Source organism: Acipenser ruthenus, chromosome 26 (genome assembly GCF_902713425.1).
Source record: "Acipenser ruthenus chromosome 26, fAciRut3.2 maternal haplotype, whole genome shotgun sequence".
Taxonomy (NCBI): Eukaryota; Metazoa; Chordata; class Actinopteri; order Acipenseriformes; family Acipenseridae; genus Acipenser; species Acipenser ruthenus.
Genome location: NC_081214.1, coordinates 3,657,496 through 3,680,834, shown reverse-complemented (window position 1 = coordinate 3,680,834; position 23,339 = coordinate 3,657,496). Strand labels below are relative to the sequence as shown.

General features: G+C 41.6%; 2 protein-coding genes across 4 annotated transcripts; one reads left to right on the top strand and one right to left on the bottom strand.

The window, feature by feature from the left end:
- Positions 1-45: 45 nt before the first annotated feature.
- Positions 46-14,709, bottom strand: LOC117963393 (TLC domain-containing protein 2-like). The gene is made up of 4 exons (XM_059001228.1): positions 14,091-14,709; positions 13,560-13,642; positions 10,060-10,142; positions 46-3,273 (listed from the first exon to the last, which is right to left on the bottom strand). The coding sequence occupies exons 1-4, from the start codon at positions 14,267-14,269 to the stop codon at positions 2,887-2,889; spliced, it is 732 nt and encodes a 243-aa protein (XP_058857211.1). The 5' UTR covers positions 14,270-14,709; the 3' UTR covers positions 46-2,886.
- Positions 14,710-15,781: 1,072 nt separating this feature from the next.
- Positions 15,782-22,884, top strand: LOC131701705 (apoptosis-inducing factor 3-like). 3 transcript variants are annotated; one of them, XM_059001274.1, is made up of 19 exons: positions 15,782-15,910; positions 16,736-16,861; positions 17,147-17,256; positions 17,375-17,484; positions 17,609-17,653; positions 17,836-17,917; positions 18,074-18,186; positions 18,361-18,447; positions 18,568-18,659; positions 18,895-19,025; positions 19,400-19,515; positions 19,651-19,722; positions 20,080-20,143; positions 20,303-20,379; positions 20,547-20,664; positions 21,156-21,254; positions 21,333-21,408; positions 21,854-21,958; positions 22,376-22,884. In XM_059001274.1, exons 2-19 carry the CDS (start codon positions 16,773-16,775, stop codon positions 22,407-22,409), a joined length of 1,620 nt encoding a protein of 539 aa, XP_058857257.1. In that variant the 5' UTR covers positions 15,782-15,910; positions 16,736-16,772; the 3' UTR covers positions 22,410-22,884. The 3 variants fall into 3 exon arrangements, with proteins under 3 accessions (XP_058857257.1, XP_058857256.1, XP_058857258.1); XM_059001273.1 differs by having other exon boundaries at positions 15,813-15,910; positions 16,768-16,861; XM_059001275.1 differs by lacking the exons at positions 20,080-20,143; positions 20,303-20,379 and having other exon boundaries at positions 15,813-15,910; positions 16,768-16,861.
- The last annotated feature ends 455 nt before the right edge of the window (positions 22,885-23,339 follow it).

Genomic DNA, 23,339 nt, shown 5'->3' with positions numbered 1-23,339 from the left:
TCTAGAATTGCGTGCTTGACAAGAAAGCAAGGACCACGTGTTCAGCAGGTTATTTAGGTTATTTCCTTTATTTTGCCATTCAGCCATGCAAATCATTACATTCCCATTAATTACAAAAAAGGTAATCCATTAAATAAAAGACATTTTAGCACTGTATTCTATTTACAATGTAGACAAGATTGTAGGAAACCAACACTTTATGTATGTATACATTACTGTACAAGGGGGTGGACATCAGAGCTTGAGAGGCTGCTTTAATACCAAAAAAACCCCACCTCATTACAGCGTTCACATTTATACCATTACTCTATCTATAAGTGCTTTTTAACATCATCATTTTCAGAAGCACAAAGCTGAACAGCTCACCACTGAACGCCCTCAAAATGTCATTTTGTGCTTTTTTCAGTTTCCTCAAGCGAGAGGTAGGTGCTCAAATTGAATTATAATGATTTAGATACTCTTTTTCAGTAATTAGTGTGGCGTAGTGGTTAGGGCTCTGGACTCTTGACCGAAGGGTTGTGGGTTCAATCCCTGGTAGGGGACGCTGCTGCTGTACCCTTGAGCAAGGTACTTTACCTAAATTGCTCCAGTAAAAACCCAACTGTATAAATGGGTAATTGTATGTAAAAATAATGTGAAATCTTGTAACAATTGTAAGTCGCCCTGGATAAGGGCGTCTGCTAAGAAATAAATAATAATAATAATTACAGTACAATGCAATTATGGTGGCTAACAATATCAAATTATATATATATATATATACACACACACATCTATCTATATATATAAGAACATTACAAAAACAAATTACTTTCTTCATTTAAAAAAAAAAAAATTACAAAGCACATTATTCCAAAGCTCTTTGGTTAATATATATATATATATATATATATATATATATATATATATGTTTCCCTTGTGTTCTTGAATAGAATGCCTCGTTCTTGGCTCTGAGGTCACTATGATGTCATGCATGCTCATTGCACACAATCACACATCTATGGAAGCGCACGTCTGCATATCAGAATCTGGAGATGGAAATCCTCCTGTGGTAGTCTGTGCCAGCGTGATGTCACACACATACGTTTTCATGCAGAAACAGTCTTGGGACATGCAGTGCAATTTGATGGACATCAAAATCCTGGCATTTGATTTAATCAGGATACAGAGCTAGCTAGTGGTCACGTTTCTGTTTACAGTAGAGCTTCATCACAGCTTCACCAGGAACGGGTTTAAAGGGAGCGAAGTACACCAGACAGCTGCCAGAAATACAGTACACTATATTATATTGTAAAACATAACCAATACCAGCATGTGTTTAACACTGAACTTACATCTCCTGGATCTGATGGGAAAAGCTTTGCTCTCTGTTTTTTTTCTCCCATCAGATCCCCTTGATGGATTTACAGCGTTATACACACCCATGCTACATAACAGGTTGTAAAACATGTTGGTTTGGTGGTTAACAGTTAATCACTTTGCACAGCAGTGTGAGCCATTGCAGGTTTTTTCTTGCTACAGTATGTATATACTTATCAGTGTTCAGTTGTGGCTTACAAGCACAGAGAAAATAAAAAAATGTGTAACTTGTATAGTTTTCTCACAAGCGCTGGAGGGTGCCAAAATCAAGTTTTGATTAGAGTGTGAGAAGTGATCAAGTTTTCCTTCCACAAAGTCAAGTTGGCATTTAGATGTGGCTGCTGATCTCACAGCAAAAAAAGCACAGGGAAAAGCACTTGAGCATTTTCAGGATTCGTTATTTTTTTCATGGAAACGTTCTCATCTTTATGATCAGTTGATCTGTTTCCCAGCTCATGAGTACACTGGTCTGGATCACACCAGTTCAAAGTAGTTATTTTCTTCCTGTAGGTTAATGAAAAAGAAGTGCTGTAATGCACATGTACGGTCAGCAGATGTCAGTGCTCTCATTCTGGCTTGAGTACAGAGGTTAGGAAGTCAGTTGTTTTGAAATGCTGCATTGGAAAGTGATTCAGAGAAAGGATGCCTTGTTGGTATAGAACCAAATATGAAGTCTATGACAGGTTTCACGGAGCTTCATTAGCACCAAGGCACACAGGATACCTAATGTTACTTTAAGTAAGGTAGTCCAAGATTAGTGCTAGTTAGGACCTGTGAAACCAGCCATGCAAGTGAGCTACAGCCTTTTTACAGGGAGAGTATTAAACAGTCTATAACTGTGTGTGCGTCTCAAACACAAACCCTTCAAAAAAGCTGGACTTGACTTAACTTTCTTGACTGAATTGAAATGTAAAGATTAAAAGTCGCACGGGTGTTGCACCATGCTGTCAAACTAATCTCTCATCATGGGGATTTTAATTCGGTTTAAATGTAAATTTTAAAAGCTTTTACATTGCTCTTGCCATGTCGCGGTGTTTGCAATTATTCTCGGTGGTTCTGGGCTCCAATATTCTGTTATTACAGTTTCTTGAAATCTGCCTTTCCCTGGCTTCAAGATTGCGTTGAGCTTGTCTAGAGAACCCTAAATGCCAGGACTGATCAGCTTTACTCATTCCATCCAAATCATGCGATTGTGTGACTTACAAACCCTGCAAGCATCACCTATTCTTCATATACAGCAGGTGGGGCTGACAGCTTGAAAAGTCTATTTAAATGAAACCGGGCAGGTTTTCAATCCCCGGCTATTAGGATTCTCCAAACAAGCTCACAGACTCACAACCCAGAACCACTCAGAAGGATTAAATCTAAAAAAAAATGTAAATGATGATTGAAGCTACACTCGGCCACACCCTGCTCCCCTGATTTTGGTGAGGATGGGGAGCCTTGCCTGGGTCCTCCCAACCCCTCCCCCCCAGCTGCTTGTCCGAGAGAGGCCCGGATCACACCGGCCAGTCTGCTCAGGCTACTCTACTTCTCCTTGTCCTCGCTGTCCTTCTTGCCCTCGCGGCTGGACTTAAGGAAGTCGCTCCGCAGCAGGCGATAGAAGAGCACGATGTTCATGGCGGTCATGACGGCCATGCCCAGGCTGCCCACGGTGTAGCTGAGCAGGGGCACGTTGTCGCGGTTCAGCACCAGCCAGCGGGTCATCCATGCCAGCGTGTTGATGCGGAACACCACGTAGGTGCCCAGGTTCAGCATGCTGTTGAGCCGGTACAAGGTGCTGGTGGACAGGCTGGCCATCAGCAGGATCTGCCGCAGGTGGAGGAAGATGGAGTTGATCTCGACCAGCAGGGCCACCACAGCAAAGCCGATGTACTGGCTGAGGAGCACAGACATCCCGAAACAGGTGATCACCTGCAGAATAAAGGCATTCATCAATACACAGATCAATATCTACAGCTCCGGCCAAAAGCATCGCCCTATAGAATGAACTCATCATGAAGCTGAATGCAACCTGCTGAATAATGTGACGTTAACACTACACAGCGCTTTGTAGTTTTCCCATATGCTTAACGAAACATTTCAAAATCTAATATAAAATACTGTACTGCTATTACGGCTTCCAGAAGTCTTTTGCGATATCATTTCACAGTTTCTTTGATTACATGATGGTTACATAAAAGATCAAAATGATGTTCGTATGTCTCAATCCTAAAATTCTAGGTGATGCAAAACTTTTGGCCACAGCTGTAGAGAGCACAGCTGCGTGAAGATTAAAGGGATTCCTTGCTATGCAAACCACAAACTTGCTTCAATAAAAACAGCCATGGGGGGAAGTTAGATTTCTGCAAGTGCAGCTAAAAAAAAAAGAAAAACTTGAAAAGGGTCGCGTGGCCAATCACCTTGCACTGCACCTGAGCTCAACCAGCCTCGACCCCGCCCCCGATCCCTTACACAAGCCCTTCCACTCCCCGTTTTATAACTACCGCTGTGCCTCTTACCTAAGCCAGGGTAGGAGGTCAACAGAACAGTCATGTAACTCACAGGAAGTCCTTGTGAGCCCAGCCAATTCCAGATAACTGCAGAGCTGGCACGCCACCAAGCTTTTTATCACCCATATACAAGCACGATAAGATTTCTGCAGTTATTTGCTCAGGATGGACAGTGCCATTGAAAGTGGTTTGTGCTTTTCAAATGATCGATTAAACCAAGGACAGAATCACTTCTGGGTATATGTCACTTATTTCAGCCCTCATCTCTGCATTGGTGCCATTACTCGCATACAATTCACAAACACCTGCTTCTTCCATGCTGTACTTCATGCATGTGAATGGACGACCCTAGTGCTGCCAGCTTTACAATGTGGAGTACAAGTGATATTTTTAGTAGCTCTGCTTGCCCAGTTACATTTACATAAGCGCTGACAATGGTCTAGTAATAGTTCTGTAACAATGGGTTAATAAGCCAGTAGCTGCAGTGCCCCTCAAACATGTTCCCTTTTGTAAATAAGCTATGTGGTTTCATAGTTTAACAGTTGGTCGGTGCACTCAGCTTCAACAGAACCTGTTGGCTGTCCACTTTGTGTGCATTGTAGCTGCAGGGACATGAGCTCCTTGAAGCCATCCAGATATTTATGAAGTCATCTAAAAGCCCCACAGTAGCTCTGTCTAGAAATCGGGACATCCTTGAATGCTGAAAACATCTTCACTGATTTATTCTGATTTATACTATGTCAATACGTCAGGTCATTTTTGAGTGTTGTTGCTTTGTTTGTACACTAGGTGGTGCCACAGATGGTTAGTTTCAGGGTGAACAGATCTTGACTTTCACAGCAGGAGGCTTTAGCTAACCAGCAAATTACATAAAAACGGCACTCCGTCCACAAAACCAGGAGAGTATAATACAAACATTCTTCAGGCCCTGACTTTGAAGAGAATGCATTACTTCCCCACACAAAAAAAATAATCTGATGTTTCTTGCAAATTGTAGGCTACTGAGGATTTCCTAAAGGAAAAAAATGGGAGTGGACAGCAGTTACTGATATCTAACAATGCAAAACATGGGAAATGAATTAGACTGTAAAGCGCAGATGGAAACAACGACAGCCCTGGTTTCATACCTACCCAGAGATTTTTACTCAGTTTGGGTTGATTCATTCAGTTTAGCTGCTGTGCATGATCCACAAACTCAGTTAGGGGGTAATCAGGTTTGCATGACCATGGTCATGTGTGGCAGCTGATGTTTATTTTTCCAGTTGCTACAAAGACATAACCACCACTTTGTCAACTCAAGCACATGACCGAGTCACCGCTCTACAAGGGCAGAGTCTTTAGGGGTTTTTTTTTTTAAGTTACGAAAGCACTTACACAATCATCAGGTGGCCAATAATCACCAGGTTCAAGTAGATTAGGCAAATAAGACCATCTGTTAAGCTTTCATACGGACTGGTAATCTTCAACGCAGGCTATAACACACAGATTACTGCCAACTGTCTCTTCCCTAAGTGGAGACGAACTATAGTCGTCATAAAACACAATCAGTTCAGATTTTGTCTGTTTTCCTATCTCTTTATAGCAAGAGAGTTACAAATTAGCTTGCTCAGCCTTCCAGTACCTCTTTGTTCGTACCTATTTGTGAGCTTCACGAAATAGCCCAGGGTCGTGGGGTTTTAAGAGTTTTTTTTTATTACATTGCCTTCCTTTTTAAAAATGGATTCCCCAATTATTTTAGCTCTGATTTAATTTAGAATATCCAATCATTTTTTCCCCCTCGCCACAGCAAAACCCCACCCAGCTCAGGAGGACTGAAGGTTCAGTGGAGGTCCTTCGATCCCACGACCAAGCCAGCTTCCTCTTCTACACCCAGGAACTCGAGAGTGGAGGTCAGCGAGCCAGCGACCTCTGGAGGACAAAGGCCAGCCCTGCAGGTGTCCGCCCGAGCTCACTAGGTGCCTGGCTGGTGGGGTCCGCTGTATCGCCGGTATTGCCTCCCTAACCCGCGGGAGTGCCAGAGCCGAAGCTCCCTCAAGTGATATATTTCGAGTTTCTTCTTTAAACAAAATAGAGCAGTTCATTAAACAATGGAGGAAACGCTTTGAAGATATGGTCCCAGTTATCTTCATTGCAGTAGTTCATGGTTTTGTTTCATTCGGATAGCCATTACAATGAAATCCTGGGGTTTGTCTCACAGGATATGAAGCAGATAACACAGAAACAAGAGGGGGCGAATCAGTGAGACACTCACAGCATGCCCGGATTACACACAGAGGTCAACACAAAGAAACAGCAACAGAAGATAACCATGAACTAGCATGACCTGGTTTGTTTTAGTAATCCAGAACAAACCCACTTTACAAATGCTGGAATGAAGGCATGGAAATAAGACTCCTATTGCATAGCAGTTTTGCCGGTTCCATTTTTTAAAACGAGCTTGATTGACCACAGTGTGTAGCTAACAAGCTCAGGTGTGTCGTCTTAAAACTCATAGTGAAGCTAGGAGTGGATCAAACTGCTATGCAATGGGAGTCTTATTTCCATCCCTGGAAAGCTAATGTTGGTTGGGTTAAAAGTGATTATTTTAATCTAAGCACTGAATTGCATTTTCCAATTAAAGAACCAAAATGTCACTGAGTAATAAATTTTGATTTAATCTAGGACCAACTTTGACCCAGCCAACTGACTGACGTCCTCAAACAATAGGTCTACACACAGCACCAGAATGTGACTTTCCAGACCTCGCAACACAGGAACAAGCAATGCAAACAAAGGGAAAGTCTAAAGTCCATTCACAAGGTTACAACTTTACAGGGAGAGGACAGCCAGCTCCTGGATCTAATGTAGTTAATTAGTCATTTCGTTAAGACTGTTTGTCGTGATTTACTTTGCTCTTAAAAACCTTTGCTTGAAATGACATGCCTGGGATATTGGGAGCAAAATTCTAGCTGACAGATTTGTATCATGGTTAATGCAATTCTAATACTATTGACACTGGAAATGTGTATTCTGTACTTGCACAGCGTTAGATTGACAACTCCTATAGTTTACCCCCTAAAACACTGAAGGCGCTACAAGAATGTGAATTGTGTTGTATTGTATTGTATTGCTTGAAAAGCCACAGAAATGATTTAAAAACTCGGGCCCCTCTTTGTTTACCTTCCATTCCCCCTTGCGCCCCCTCGTTGACCCTCCTCTGCCACGTCTCAAAGCTGTGATCAGGGCGAGCGCTGGCCCAACGTCATTTTAAGGTCCTGGTTCTACTAAAGAGGTTGCATTTCCCACCATGACAAATGGTTCTCAAAAACCACAACCATGCCTAAAATAAAAATGAGTTCCTTGTAATCAAGAATCCTAAAGAACTATGCAAATGAGTCCAAAAAATGACAGCTGAAGCCTCCAGTCATGTGTTATGAGTACATGTGCTCTGCATCTAGTCACTGGCACATTGCCAGCACTTGTTCCTGCTGTGCATTTGGTCTCTCTCTCACACACACACACACAAAACAAGACAAAGGCTCACCATGTGGAATCTACTATTTTCTTCACAGGTTGGCACTTTCCTTATCACATCATAAGATCAGATAAAGTTAACAGGCAGGGCTAATGATTTCCATTTACAATGCCTCTCTTTCACCAGGATCATTCGACAGCTGCAATGCATTGTTCCTGAGCTACGTGCAACAGCCTGTTTGGGTGCAGTCATCTCTGGGAGCTTCCAATGACAGCTACCTTAAACAGATCTTTTTTTTCTAGGTAGCTCACATACAGCAATGCTGCTTCAACCTCGATACTACCTGCAAAGCCAATATACTGCACAGTATGAGCTACAGTAACTAAGTGACAGGAGTGCCACAACAGATAAAGCATGTACCGCCTGTGTCCAACCCAAACACACCCAAACATATCCAGATGGGTGTTGGCGGTACTGAGAGATTATTCACTTTCAGGAAGAACTGCTCATAGTTTAACAGGATTTCGAAATGACATCATCATCAGAGAATGTTTCCTTCTTATACGCGATTCATCTACCATCCTCGAAAAAACCTCTTCGGCTTTCATTCTGAAGAAATAAAGGCAGGGCTTGAAACGCACACTAGCAGTGCAGTGCCCTTAACAGCAGCAGCAAACACAGCCTTTCTCCAGCGCATCTGGTCTCCATATGGAGCTGCTTCAGGCTGCCTGTCCACAGACCAAACCGCTCCCAGTCAGACCCAGGGTCCACCCAAGAGACTCCCGCCTCTCTTAATTCATCACCACGGCAGCCTCTGTCTGTGCACAGAGAAGCCAGCGAGAGACTGGGGGAGGGGGTTCAAAACTTTGTTATTCTTCTTCAGCAATGCAGGTTGGAATTCGCCTCCTCTTGGGGGTACAGAAATGTAGTTTTTGTTTTAAGGTTTCAGAAAAAACACAACGGCTCAAGTGGAACATTTTAGGTTCACGGTTTTCCCTAGGGAAGGTATGATATCATCAACCTAACTGGCTAGTTTGTAGTTTTTCCAGATCGTTTTCCAAACCCATAAAGACTAGTCCAGAGGGAGAAAAAACAAGTAAAAAGGGCCTTTTCCAGAGAAGGAAAGCGCTGCAGACACAAGGCAGAAAAGAATGTCTACACTGATCGAATAAAATACAGTTTATACAGTGAAATACACCATTCAAGCTGGGAGGGGCTTCATAACAGCACAGGATATTAAAAGGAACTTTTGAGAACTTTACATTCTATAATGCAACATCCCAGCATTCCGTGCCCTCATTCCTTATTGCAACAGCCCCACACTGCAATAAAAGGTAACGGGATATGCAGAGTGACAGGAGAGGAGGGATTGAACCCACTGGCTATCGAGCACGGGCAGACATTACCAAACAGGCAGCCGCACTGCTGGATTACAAACACAGAGGCTGGGGCTGACACTGAACTGCATTTCCACTGGCGAATGTTTCCTATTTTTTGGTTATACGTCAAATGTGAAAGTCATTCAGCACGTGGGTGTGTTACACTATGAACACTGTCTGCCTTAATCTTCTCCAAACGCCAGTTTAAGATTATTCTTTTGAATCCTTTTGAAGACACAGTTATACGACATCTAGTCTGGATCCAAAAGAAGGTTCAATCCTGCAGCGAGCGATGCAGTGTTATTTCTCCTCAAGCTTGCCCTCCTTGTCATTGCTTAGGAGCCACAAATAGCACTGTTCAGGATTTCCACAAACCCTGGCACCATCAGCAGCATTTACAGTTTCCTCAAAGGGAAAGAGCCTGTCGATTCTGGCGACCGGCCGGGAGAGTTGATGCAATGAAGCAGGAAACCACAGCCCTTCAGGCACCCCTGCACTCGACAGCAAAGTTAACTTCAAACTACAATTCAGCTTGGGTCTTACAGCAGGGCTTCCCAAACTTTTCTACCTGAGGCCCACCTGTTCGGCTGCATCAGGCACTGCAGCCCACTATTAGCACTCCCTGGGAAAATGTCAAATTAAAAACATTGTATATGTTTAAACCTGTAACATTATAAATAAACCTAATCTAAACTGCCCTTTATTCATTTGAATAAATATTGCGAAAGCTGGAAATCGAAAAGAATATGCATTGAGTGAAAATAAAATGTTTTGAAACACTTTAAATTTTAGTAAATAAAATAAATTGTAAAAACTGAACAGACATTTTTTAAATTAGGTATCTTTGTATAACTGAACATTTTAGAAATGCAGTTATTTTTCTTGGTCATCAAACAAGAAAGAAGAGCATATTATTCCCATTCATAAATACCTGAACAGGAATCGATTTTGAGTAAAACCAGTACAACGTGCACAAAAACACAACTTAAATCCTAATTTCTGAACACTGTAACTGAAACGTCTAGCCGTTCCCTCTCATGCTGAACTGTCATGCACAAAAAAGACGAATGCGCACAATACAGAAGGAAACGAGAGCCTTGCAAGAGTTACTTTTTTCACCACTACTCTGTACAACCAAATGCAACTTGCAAAATCACATTCAGTTGTCTTGCAACACCCTCCCCCCCCACTTAGCCAAAAGAAAACTTATGAAAATAAATCCATCTGCAGCGAATCTGAATCAGTCAAAATCGAAGAAGAGGAGCTAGGGAACCCCATTCATACCCTCAGCACTCTGTTTCCCAGCTGTGACGATGTGCTCTTGTTTCCCGTGTACTGCACTATCTGAACGTGTTTTGGTGAGGAAGGTACTTACCACAGTGTGGTGGAAGAGCAGCTCCCAGGATTGGTGTAGCTTCTGGCTACGAATCATGTCAACAAAATCATGAATGAAGTATCCTGGAAATGATTGAAAGAGGACCGGTCAATAACATGAATGCGATGACTGAAATATGTCTTCCACTTTAAATTGGGAAAAACCACGTTCAATTATAGCGGAGATCACTGAATCGCTGAATCTGGGTTCAAGGGGTCTTTTTATCGATAACCTGGTGGTGCACACACAAGTCATATAATGGAACTTGGGAATGTCTTTTGAACATGTTATATAATTAACAATAAAAAGCGTCTGAGAGTGGCAGAGGTTGTGGTGTTACTGGTGCAGGATGAAAATAACTGGGATATCGTTTTCATTGAGAAAATATTTTCAAAATGGAACAGGCCTGGCCTCCTCTCATCTGGGTCTTGGCTACTATGGCAACACCAGCGATGGTATCTAAGAGAAGAGATGGCCAATTCAGGATTCCTTTTATAGAAGCCGCCCACTTTGAACATTACCATGGCAACAGAGACCGTTTAATGGGGGGGGGAGGGGGGGGGGGGGCTGCTGTTACCATAAAGAAGGTACTGGAAGGAAAATGAAGGTAAACAGAAACAAAATGTGAAGCATACAATTCGGTTTGACGAAACGAACACAGTGATTGTATACAGTAGCTATTTCAAAAGCTATTCTTTAGTAATTAAGTCACATGATTTAAATGGATAACATGCCAAGCCCTAAATATTTCTGCTCTTAAAATAATGTAGAAAATCATGAGACTTGGCAAATGCTTGAAGTGATCAGCAAGGGTACAAACATGTGTTGCATGCCGGAGCAGTTTTAAAATAAGCTGTTTTCATGCATGTGTTTTTTGCATGCAGGTATTGTATTACTAAGTGTTTCCCTTATATCCCTATTGCTGGGGAGAACATTAGCTTGGTAGCACTGCTTATTAACATACAACTTGCAGATTCCACATAGGGGCTGAAGAGGTGCAGAGAAGGGCCCCTTAGCGAAAAAATACATGGGACTGTAGTCAAAAAATGACATGCAATTAGACAATCAATGCATTCATGAGAACTCACTGAAAACAAACAGGTTGGGGTGTGCCACACCCGTCAGGGATGGAAATAAGACTCCTATTACATATCTCTTTGATCATTTGCTGGTTTTACTTCAAGTCTAATAAGACACACCTGAGCGTGTTGCATATACACTGGAGCTAATCAAGCTATGTAAAGGGAGTCATATTTCCATCCCTCACAATACAGCACAAATGTAAAAGAAAATGTAAAAGTCTGTGATAAATAGATGCCACTGAGTTAAGCCCTTAATTGCAGGTAAAGTGGAGCTTGTGTTGTTTTTCACTAAAGGTGCATTATCACTACCCAAGACTTCACACGTTCCCATGGTCACCTTGCAATAAACAGCCTGGTCTCCTCTTTAATGTACTCAACGAGCCCCATTCACAACGCTTTATCTCAAGTTATTTTTCATGAAACTGCTAATGATTGATGATGGCTTCTATAACAACAGACTAGAGAAGTTTCATGTGTTGAAAGCCTGGGGGGCCCAATAGAATGCCTCTGAAGGCTGTCCGACCCGTTATTCCAGTGAACCCAGGTGCTACACTAGTGTGCAGTGGTTACTGACACTGACACAAGAATTGAGCTTCTTCACGACAGAGCAATGGGATGCACTGTCAATCACAGCTGCCCTACAATGAAGCAGAGAACAATCCCTCCTTTTTGATTAAGATTGGGGAAGGGGATACTAAATAAATACATTTATTATATATAAATACTTCCACTCTGCTTTTATAACACACACACTGTTGTTTTCTAGCACCACCGTGGCAGGGCCATGTATCTATAATCAATTAGCTTCTTGTGACTCTGTGGCCAGAGAATAGAGGCACTATCTGTGGGAGGAAGTAGGAACAGAATGCCTGGCTTGTTTTGAAAACTCAGGCCGATCCCTGGTGGTCATGTGACCGACTGTAATGATGACCTCGTGCCTGGAACCCCGCTCCCACACTATTCACAGGCCTCTACTAACACACCAGCTATGCTGGAAATATCCCTGGAATGTTATTCTGTCTATGCCTACTGTGGACCAAACAATGACAGCTTCAGAGCAAACACGCACACACGCACACACACACACACACACACACACACACACACACACGTTTGCATTCCTATATTTGTGAGGACTTCTCATTGACTCACTATAATTTTATTTACTATTTCTAACTCCAGTCAGACAAAACTCCACACAGGGTGAAAGTCGACAACAAATTAAATATTTTGGCACTTAAAAAAAACGAAAAAAAAAAAACATTTAAGGCATATTTAGTTCTTAAAAAGGTGTTTTACATAGTGGAGTTACTATCCCTGTTGGGACATTTTCTCATATTTTGTCCGCACATTGATAGTAATACCTGCCCACACACACACACACACACACACACACATGCACACGGACGCACACACGCACGCACGCACAGCCTGGCCTCTTCACTGTTTAGCAAGACTGCAGATTCCCTCAGTAGAGAAGAATGTTGTTGGATATTTGACTGCAGCAGTGCTATCTGAAATACCTCAGCCTACGCACCTACGCACTTCCAGATATGAAAATCTCACTCCTGCTGGTAAGGCTGCAAATTTACATTTAATAGATTAAACGCTTAAACCTTTTACATGTACAACTGTTTACCATTTAATCCAATGGTGTCCAATCACGGTCCTGGAGGGCCATCCAACTCCAGGTTTAACAGCTAAAATGAGACACTGAACTACTTCAGGGTCTGGATGGAGGTTCGATTAAACTACTCCTCTCAGTGTGTTCAACATAGAACAGGGTTGGCACAAAGATCAGGAGTGATATTGTAGTTTACACTGTGGATGGCTACTTCAGTTTCCCCTGTGGCAACCTCAAGCCATGTTGCCCTGTGGCTTTCTGTTGCTGTGGTCTTGTCTGCTGGTAAATACAGCACAAGTCCACACCCATGTCGAATAACCAATGCCATAGTTACATAAGCACCAGGCAACTGGTTCCCAATACAGCAGCTTTCAATAATGCAAAACATTAAAGCAAATTTGGGCAAACTTTTTTTTAAATGTAGTGGCTCCCTATTTATAACACGGTAGTTGGGAGCCGTGGTTAAGAGTTACTTGTGCTGGGAAATCAATGAATTGGAGAAACGCGCGGCCCATGACAGCAGGGTATGAGAAGCTGAGAGCATTCGGCAGCACATCAGCAGGGTATAGGGAACGTTGTCTTTCGTAATTAAACAGGCGGAGGGCGTGGCCGGTATACCACACGCGTGTGTTTTGTAACAACATTTCCACGTGAGTATAGCCATGCCTATAGCGTAAGGGGAGTTTGAAGGGAAGCAGAGCGGCTTTCTCCATACGTCTGATCCGCTGTTGTGCTGTTTGCAAACTGGACGCTGATTTCCACGTGTTGTTACGCTGTGTTGTTTAACCGCTTACCAATAGACACCGAGATCAGCGTGTGCGAGAATCCGGAGTGTGTGTAAATCAAATCTTCCGCCATCTCAGGGTGCACATAGAAACTGCAGACACAAAAAGAAATCGGGTTAATACATGCTAACACACGGAATGTTTCGTATTTTTAATTAAACAGGCGTTCATTCTAAACGTAGCCAAATATTCGGACCATGACTAGTGCTGGTTCAGAGGAGGAGGAGGAGTATAGCATTAAAAACCAGTCTAGTTATTGGTTACCTACCAGTATAAATACCGCCAGCCAACGCACACAATTAAATTATATTGAATTTGGCAACGATTGAGACATTTAAAACTTACGCCAGTATTTCATAACAGACTGAAAAGAGGTGTGGTATTGCATGACTATACTAAAGCAAGCTAACGTATGAATAAACATGTTGTGTATACCTGTTCTTATATGAAATACCGACCTATTCTAGCAGTAAGACTCGACACGCACACATGTCGGAATCTAAAACAATATATAGTATACAGCATCCGATAGGTACTCACCATAGCACAGCCCATATCCCTGTTATTAAACTGTGAACCAAAGAAGTCGAAATGTTTTTCCATTTCCAAGTGTTTCTGAGCGCTGATTCGGGTACGGGTAACCTGTCAAATACTTTGTTAACGATGTTGAAAAACCCGAACGACGCTCCCACGATCAACACGCCAGGATTGAATTCCATGTTTTTTTATTTTTTTATTTAAAATAAATAAATACAATTCTGATTTATTAAAAAAAGAAATAACTTAAAAAAATATTATCTGTAATATATAAAAAGCTCATGTGTATTTAAAAAAAAAAGCGTTAACTGAATACGCCTCATCAACAAAGATAAAGTTTTAAATATTACTTACAAGGCTTATAAGCTAACTAGCATGATTGATTAGATTTAGTTAGATAATAAAAACGGGTTATTTGCATCCCCCAAGCTGTTCCAAAATGCAAGGAAAGCCGACATCGATGCCCTCTTCCCTTTTTGGTTTTAAAGTCAAAGCCCTGAATCCTTTTTTTGTAAGTACAGCCGATCAGTTATGAAACGATGACAAATCCAGACCTCGCTTGTGTAACTTTTTTTCTTATTCAGTTACCAAACAACTAGACCCTGCCCTTTATGGGAGGGAGAGAAAGGAAACGCGGTGGTGACGAGTCTTTTAGAGGCGCTCAGCGAGTTTTGCACCGCCTACACTTCACTGTGGAGTATGAGGCTGCTTTAAACACTAGCCAAATGTAGTTCTTAAAAATGTGTACTTTTTTGTATTTTGATGGTTTACGACGCCAGGTATTGCAATATGTTGGATTTTGTTCATAGTTAGCAATGGTTGTGATTTCACATGTTGAAAACATTAGCTTGCTTTTTAATAACATTCATAAAAACACCAGACATGTTTACGCGTCTTTTTCTTGTCAGCTGTTGCACGTTGCGTACAGTAAAAGCAGGGCGGCTTTACTGAAGGTCTGAAATGCCTCGAGATTAGATTTTTTTTTTTTGGTTTTCAACATAATAATACTTTCACACACACACACACAAACTTCCATATTCAGAACCATTTCGTGTTGACATTATTGGGCTTTAAGAACAGCGACACCTAGTGGAACGATACACGTATTTCATGGGCCGCACCACCTAACTGTTGCATGAATCCCATCCTAATTAAATACGACTGTAGTCGATGGGAGTTTTAACGGGGAAATCAATACATTCTAATATTTGACGTCACTATATTGATGCTGCCCCACCGTAGTTTCCTTTATTCCTCTGAAAGTTAATGGTATCCTGTATTCTATTAGGAAACGAATCCACTGTTACAGATTTACAGATTGGCAGTTATTGTACATTTAGTATTGCTAAATATTTAATGTTTAAATTGCAAATTCAATTATTCATCTTTCCAGAGAGCCTGTGAATTGGTTTTTTAAGTGAAGTTTTTATTATTACTGTTGTTGTTATTAGTAGTATTTATTTATTTAATATTAAACTGTTGTTATGATGATAACGAATTCAAAGTCTTAATACATTTGATGTACAACAATTCTCTCTCTCTCTCTCTCTATATATATATATATATATTTCTGATAATAAAAATAATATTGAGAATTGTTGATATCAAAAATTATTATTTTTTTATATCAACAAAACCTTATTGATATCAGTAGAATTGCTGATATCAGAAATTGAGGATTGATGTTAAAAAGCTGACGCCGGCCCTGGTGGGTGGGACTGTGAATGGGAGTTGCATGGTTACCAAGCGACAGGATCCAGTTGTGGTTGTCAAACTAGTTTGTCTACAGGCTGCTTTGGGTGCTGCTCAACCGGAAGAACACAGTAAGTACTGTAATTACAAAGTTTATGTGTTATGTACATGGTTGTTACTACAGGTTTCCGGGTTCCACTTGTAGAATATTTAGGCTGCTATTTGATGTTCTGTTTTATTCTGTTGTGTTGGGGTACTGCGCAGCTAATGTGATCAAGTCGTTGTTTTATTCTTAAACAAAATGAATCGCTTTTTTTATGTCTGCATTAAATGAAAAATAGTGAAATCGCATCTTATCACAAGGCGAGGCACCTGCGATGTTGACACGCCAATTTTCTTTGCAACAACAGCCTGAGAAACCACAGGAGACTCCAGCAGCTCCCAAGGGTTCAGCGTGGTTTATTCAATTTACGCAAGTCACAGCGTAATCGCGTACCCACTGCCCTGTGCTACACGAACCCGTCTTCCGTTCATCATTTGAAAATACTGTACCCCAGTTAAACAAAATGACGTCCCAGTTAAACGACATAAATAGCATTGGGAAAAAACCCGTCTCCCAGAGTTGTATCCAATATAAGATGATATCCCGATTATCAGTATCCCGATTAGGCGGCTCCGTCTGTGTTCTATTCTGTCGTGGTGTGTACTGCGCGCACTGTGACGTTGCTTCTCACTGCTTGTGTTTTTGAATCTTCAGATCGGGTTCGGTTTTAATGAATACGTTTTATTTTTCACAACATACACCAGCAATTGTTAATAACATCAGATGCATAACAATAAATAAACAGAAGTTAAGTGGATGTTCCCCTTCGCGATGGACTCATTTGCAAGACAACCCCATACCGAACTCGTTCTAAAAATGTGAATTAACCCCAACATATGAATGTACATGAAAGGTGCAGATCACGAGGAATTGCCTGTCCCCCAGGAGAGATGGCTGAACTGAACCCAGCGAAGGAGGGGGGTCAGGCGGAGGAGATCACAGAGATGGTGTGCCTGGAGTCTGACCTCAAGGAAGGAGAGTGAGTGCTTTCTAAAACTCAGACTCCTTTAATAAAAACACCTGCATAACAACTGCATTGCAAGTTTGAATATTATTTCGTTCTCCTTTCACTTAGAACTCCTGTGTTATTAATATCCCACGTGACGCCTCTTAAATTCGCTATTTAGAGAAAAGGGTTGTGGGGTCTTCACAAGGGGTTGAATCTACAGTGTTAAAATGGGCTTCAACAGCAATGCGAAAGTGAAGTCAGAGAACCGAACCGCGAGTCTTGATTTCACCCCCCTGCCTGTCTGCTTCCTGGCAGGATGCGCGAGGTGGAGGTGGGGAGCCACAAAGTGCTGCTGGTCAGAAGTGAGGGGGGGTACAGCGCTGTTGGAAACCTGTGTACCCATTACGGAGCGACTCTCAGCAAAGGTAAAACCGGACTGATGGGACGATCAGATCGGTTTGTTTGTGTGTCCAGGTGCTGCTGCTGCTGTGTATTTGTGGTGATTCACAGCGGTTCCCTGTCACGTCTCTGGGTTTGTTTTAGGAGCTCTTTCAGGAAGCAGAGTGCGTTGTCCTTGGCACGGGGCCTGCTTCAATATTAAAACAGGAGACATTGAGGAATACCCTGGTCTGGACAGTTTGCCTTGTCACAAGGTAACTATAGTAGAACAGTGAAATAAAATGCATCTGCGTACAGTACATACACACACATATATATATTTGTATGTATGTATTTAAGTTTTTATAACACCATTTATTTTTTTTAACTATTTCACAGGTCAAAATCGAGAACAGCAAGGTGTTTGTATCAATAAACAAAAAGGTAAACAGTCAAATTCACTTTTTACTCTTTATTTATTACAGTAAGTAGAACCCTCTTTTTTCCCAAACTGCTCTGGTGAGTACATACCATACCTGGGTGCTGGGGACCAGTTTGTATGAGCCATTGCTTTCGATAATAGGGCGTCTGCTGAATAACTGTATATTTCTTGTGTTCCCCTTGAGGACCTGGAGAAGACAAGGAGGGTGAAAGAGATGGGCTGCCGAGTGGCTGGGGATTCCAGCACAGTGCTGATCATTGGAGGAGGTGAGGAGAGAGTCCCCAAGCAAAGAGGGGCGGCTCCACAGTCAAATAACTTCGTATATGTGAGGGCTCTCAATAAAGGACGTTTTTTGCATAATAGTTTTGCATTGTCCTTGGAAAGGAGATTGGGCTGGAGTTCATGTTCCTCTGCATCCCCAGGTCCTGCTGCCCTGGTCTGTGCAGAGACTCTCCGCCAGGAAAGCTATGGGGGGAGGATCATCATGGCAACGAAAGAGGAGCTTCCTCCCTACGACAGGACCAAGCTCAGCAAGGTTTGAACAGTTTACTGCTGTAGAATGACCTCCAAGTGCAGTGCAGTGAAAGCACAGTGCCTAGCATAAGCATGAGTGGTGCACTGCTGTTACAGATGCAAACCCAGCCTGCACAAAGAGGTACTGTATTGTAACAAACACAAATGCAATGCCAGTGTTTATAATATTTTTCAGGCCATGAACGTGAAAGCTGACAGTATCTTGCTGAGGCAGCTGGATTTTTACCAGTCCTGTGATATCGAGGTGTGGTTGAGAAGGGAGGTGAGGTTTGGGAGACTGCAAGTGTGCATGTAAGCTCTGCGGAGCCAATCAAATTCAGCAGCACTGTGGGACACTGCAGTAGTGGGGTCATGTGCTTTTCTTTCGGTTTTTTTTTTCCAGGCTGTGTCGGTGAACACAGATGAAAAGATGGTCACTTTCCAGGACGGCTCAGTGCAGCACTATGATCAGCTGCTGATAGCAACCGGCTCTAGGTCAGGATTTTAAAAAATGTTTTTGTACAGACTCATACACAGATACTTGCATGGCAATGTTCCTTTTGAAGGTGTGTTTTTTTTTCAGAATTATTGATCCCACTCCCAATTTATATATAAAAAAATCTCTTTAAATTCTGATCCTGTTCTTTTCACCAGTCCTTAGTCCCCTAACCCTCCATTAATACATGTAAACAGATCTACCCTGAATAAATATGTGTTTCTTAATCCCCAGACCGAGGGAGGTGACCTGTCCTGGAGCGGACCTGGACAATGTGACTCTGCTCCGCACGCCTGAGGACAGCAGCCGAATTCACCAGGCAGCGCTGGGCAAGAATGTGGTGATCCTGGGCACCTCCTTCATAGGTACCCATGCCAGTTCGGATAGTTTTATTAATTACATATTAATTAAGGAATCCTATATGCAAGATTGTGAATGAGATCTCATGGGTTATATCCTGAAGAGCAATCAATCAATCAATCAATCAATCAATCAATCAATCAATCAATATAATGGCTTATATTTTGTTCATCTTTGCATATCACACAGCACCACCAGGTGGCCTCATTAAGTAACTGCAGGAAGATTCTTAAAGCGAGGTTCTGCAGTTGCAATATCTATTGGGACAGTATTACGATATGCAAATATAATTCACAGGGAGGATCTATCTGAGTAACTGAGTTATAATAGAAATTATTGAAATTAGTTCAAGCTTACATGTGCCATGTTATTTGTGCAGGAATGGAGGTGGCGTCTTACCTGTCTGCCACGGCCTCCAGCGTGTCTGTGATTGGAAACAGCGCGGTCCCCTATCAGAACACCCTGGGCACAGAGATTGGCAGAGTTGCCAGGAAGGTATGTGCTTAAGACTTCCACACAGCACCTGGCCTGTGGAAATCACTGGAATGCATCCTGACATGAAAACCGCTCTGTCGGATGATTCTGAGTAGATATGGTTTTTGATTGATTTTTTTCTGGTGTGTTTTGAAGATGCTGGAGGAAAAGAATGTGAAGTTCTATATGGAGGACGGTGTGACGGAGTTAACGGGAGAGAATGGAAAGGTAATGCAGCTTTAAACAAGTACATCACAGCTGTAAACAACCAATCAGGAGGGCAAACAGGGGGCCTCCATATATCCCTCGTGGCTGACAATCTGAACATGTGATAAGGAATATCCTTACCAAGTTTTATCACAATTCGAAATACAGTGATATATGAAAAACAGGTGCTGCAGGGTCCTCCCCTCTAGCATATGTTAATTAAAACAAATCTTGCTGGTTCTGTAACACAACCAATTTGTTTTTCCTTTTCACAATAATAAGTGCTTCGTTAACGTGGCTGAATGTGCTGAAGAACTGAATGAAACCTTATCCTCTGTGTATGCTGGGTTCCTAAAATTATGAACGATTGCTTTGCAGGTGAAACAAGTGCTGCTGAAAAGTGGGAAGATCCTGCCGGCCGATGTGTTTGTCACTGGCATAGGTATACAGATCCTTTTTACACGATCACGAAGAAGGCCTGAGCCAGAACGCTTTGTGCACTTTGCGTTTCTTAATCTTTTTGATTCTGAGCAAAAATCAATTTAAAAAAAAACAACACCTGAGCTGGTTCCGATTGTTCTTTTTCTTTTGGTTCCGTAAGGCGTTCAGCCCAATTCGGCTTTCCTGAAAGGAAGCACGGTGGCACTGGATTCAACGGGAGCTGTCATCGTTGACAAGGTCTGCTTTTCCACTCGAAGCATGAGGGCCAGTGTTGGGAAGAGATGGGGAGATAGATAAGAGAGAGCTCATTGCAAACCACAGGATCTGGTTTTGAAGCAGTTCGAAGTTAAGAAAGCAATTGAATGGCGTATCCAAGCACCTCTCTCTTTCTCATTTATTTTCAGTTTATGCAGACCGGTGTCCCAGGTGTCTTTGCTGCAGGGGACGTGACGTCATTTCCTCTTTCCCTACGGAAAGACAAGATGGTCAATATTGGGCACTGGCAGCTGGCGCATGCACATGGTAACAGAAACAGCTAGGATGTGAAGGGGTTGGAAATCAAAACTGCATCTGCAAGCACTCTGTTTAAACTCTTTTAATACCCTGCTTACACTGACGATCTGTAAAAACAGGAATGAAAGGCTTCCTAACTGAAGTGTATCAGCAGACTACATTGATCATCAAATGGGATGCTTTAAAAATGGATTCATGGTTTATATTCAGACCTTTCTGAAGCATCTACTGTACCCCGTGGCTGCTATTTAAAGGGAAGGCATTCTGTTTAATCAGCCCTGTCCCTCTTCTTTACCTAATGTCGGATGTTTTTGCTCTTTGCTGTAAACTCTTGAACGAGTTGCTGGTTGTACCCCTTTTGCAAAAGCCAGGATGATGCTGTAGAGTAAGCAATTCAAGTAAATTGAGAGTAAGCCTGTTGCAGTAACCTGAATTTGAACTGATACCAAATATAATAAGTGCAGGTTTTCTAATTCTGATTTGTTTTCCATTTAATTCAGGACGGATCGCCGCCTTAAACATGTTGAAGAAACAGGTGGGAATAAACTCAGTTCCTTTCTTCTGGACGATGCTGATGGGAAAAAGCTTCCGCTATGCAGGTAGGGTCTCTGCTGGGGTCTTTTCATCTTTCCTGTACGGTAAGCCCGGGTCAGTACTGTCTTGTGTTTGTATTGCAGGCTATGGAGAAGGACACACTGAGGTCATCATGAAAGGAAAAGTGGAAGAGATGAAGTTTCTAGCCTTTTATATCAAGTACAGTACAATCAGCAGCTTCTGCTTTAACCAGCCTAAACACAAATATTATTAATAATAATAATTCTAATAACAGTATTGCAAACATATTGCTGCTTAGAACCACAATAAGTATTAAAAGTAATAGATATGAACCAGTAATATAACACATAAATAACATTAAAATATATAGCATTACATATAAAACTCGGCTTCTAACCAGTAAGCTGTATTTCTATCTCTGAATCCTGGCTATTACTTAAGAAAATGCAGTTGCTGAATATTTGTAGCAGTAAACAGAGAAGAAGTGTTATTTTATGTAAATATAAATATGTGTTATTTTAAAATATTTGGTTTGTTTTGTTTATATATTATGACCCTGCTGGGCCCCTGAGATTTGCTACTCTATGCTAAAAGTCCCTTGGAATGTGGCCCCCTGCATTGACGTTCTTTTCTTGGGATTCAGGGAAGACGTGGTGGTGGCTGTCGCCAGCTTGAACTTTGACCCTAGTGTTTCCCAGGTTGCAGAGGTCATGGCTTCTGGGAGGACCATCTCCAAAGCACAGGCTAAGTGAGTGATGTATGCATTCCAAAAATGAAAGGAGTTTTCATATATGCTGCAAGTAATCTTTAGTTAATCTCACAAATAATGTTTATTTTTTTACGTTTAGTTCTTTAAGTAATGCAGACCGATTTCTTGGTGTAGATTGACAATACAGTACAAAGTAACTTCGACTAGATACTTCTCAGCACAGTGACTGTACTTTCAGCAATGGGCTTGATTATCTTCATGTTAGCTATTCATCTCTAGCTGTTCATAATCCTGTAGCAGGGGCGCTGGAGCTGGGGGTGCGACAGCTTTGCATGGCTTCCATCATATACAGGGGTTACAGTTTTGTTCAACGGCTTTCAGCACCCCCACTTTAAAAATTGTTCCAGTGCCTCTGTCCTGTAGTTAACATTATGTATTTTGTTGTTCTTTTTAAAGGTCTGATGACATGAGCTGGTTGAAGCTGCCCTGATCTTCTCTTCCTCACAGTCCTGATTTACAGTGTGCCTCACTTTAACACAGTGAATATAAAGAGGTCTTCAATTAAGATTCTTGCTTGCTGGTGTTTTCTTTCAGTGTACTGGAGGGGGTTCCTAAGGGCGCGTCCACAATTATCAGCACATACAGGAAACGTACATGTAAGAAATGATAACATTCAATGGAAACCTTGCAAGGAATGTTTTGATCGTTTTTACGGCTAACAACCACCACAATGACCAAGCACTGAAGGCTAACAAGCAGGAAGTCCTGTGAATATCTTGAGCTTAAAAATGGGTCATTCTTTTTTCTTTTCTTTTTTTAATAATGGTGTTCATTTTTGACTGCCCTTAAGCTGTGACCGGGTGACTATATTGTTCTTCTAAACAAAGAGGTTTCACGGTTGAAAACGTGTGACTTTGACTGTATACTATACAAGATAATAAACACAGGTTATTTTGTCAAGGTAACTCTTCATTGTAATTGTATCTGTAAGACAAAAGGTAATGAAGACAGATCTTCAGAGTGTAAAGAACTGACACAATCCACACGAATGTCGTTTTGTTTTTGTTTATTTTTTTAAAATTAACATTGAGGGTAATTGTATTTAATAGTCTCAGAGAAAACTACTTAATCTTCTAATATTTAATTTGCCATTCCGGTCACTACGAGTGTATCGGCCACCGACAGGAGCCACAATTCGTGGACTTGTGGTGGTTTTGAGTATGGAACTGTATTCACAATATTTAACTTTTTTTAATTCTAGTACGCCATGTTAAATTAAATAAGGTTTAATTACTTATTCAACTTGTGTTGAATTTATAAAACAATCCGTACGAAAAAAAACCAAAAAACACAAGGATCGTGCTGTTACCGATTTCACTATAGTCCTTTTAAAAACCCGTTATTGGTAATTTGTTAAATG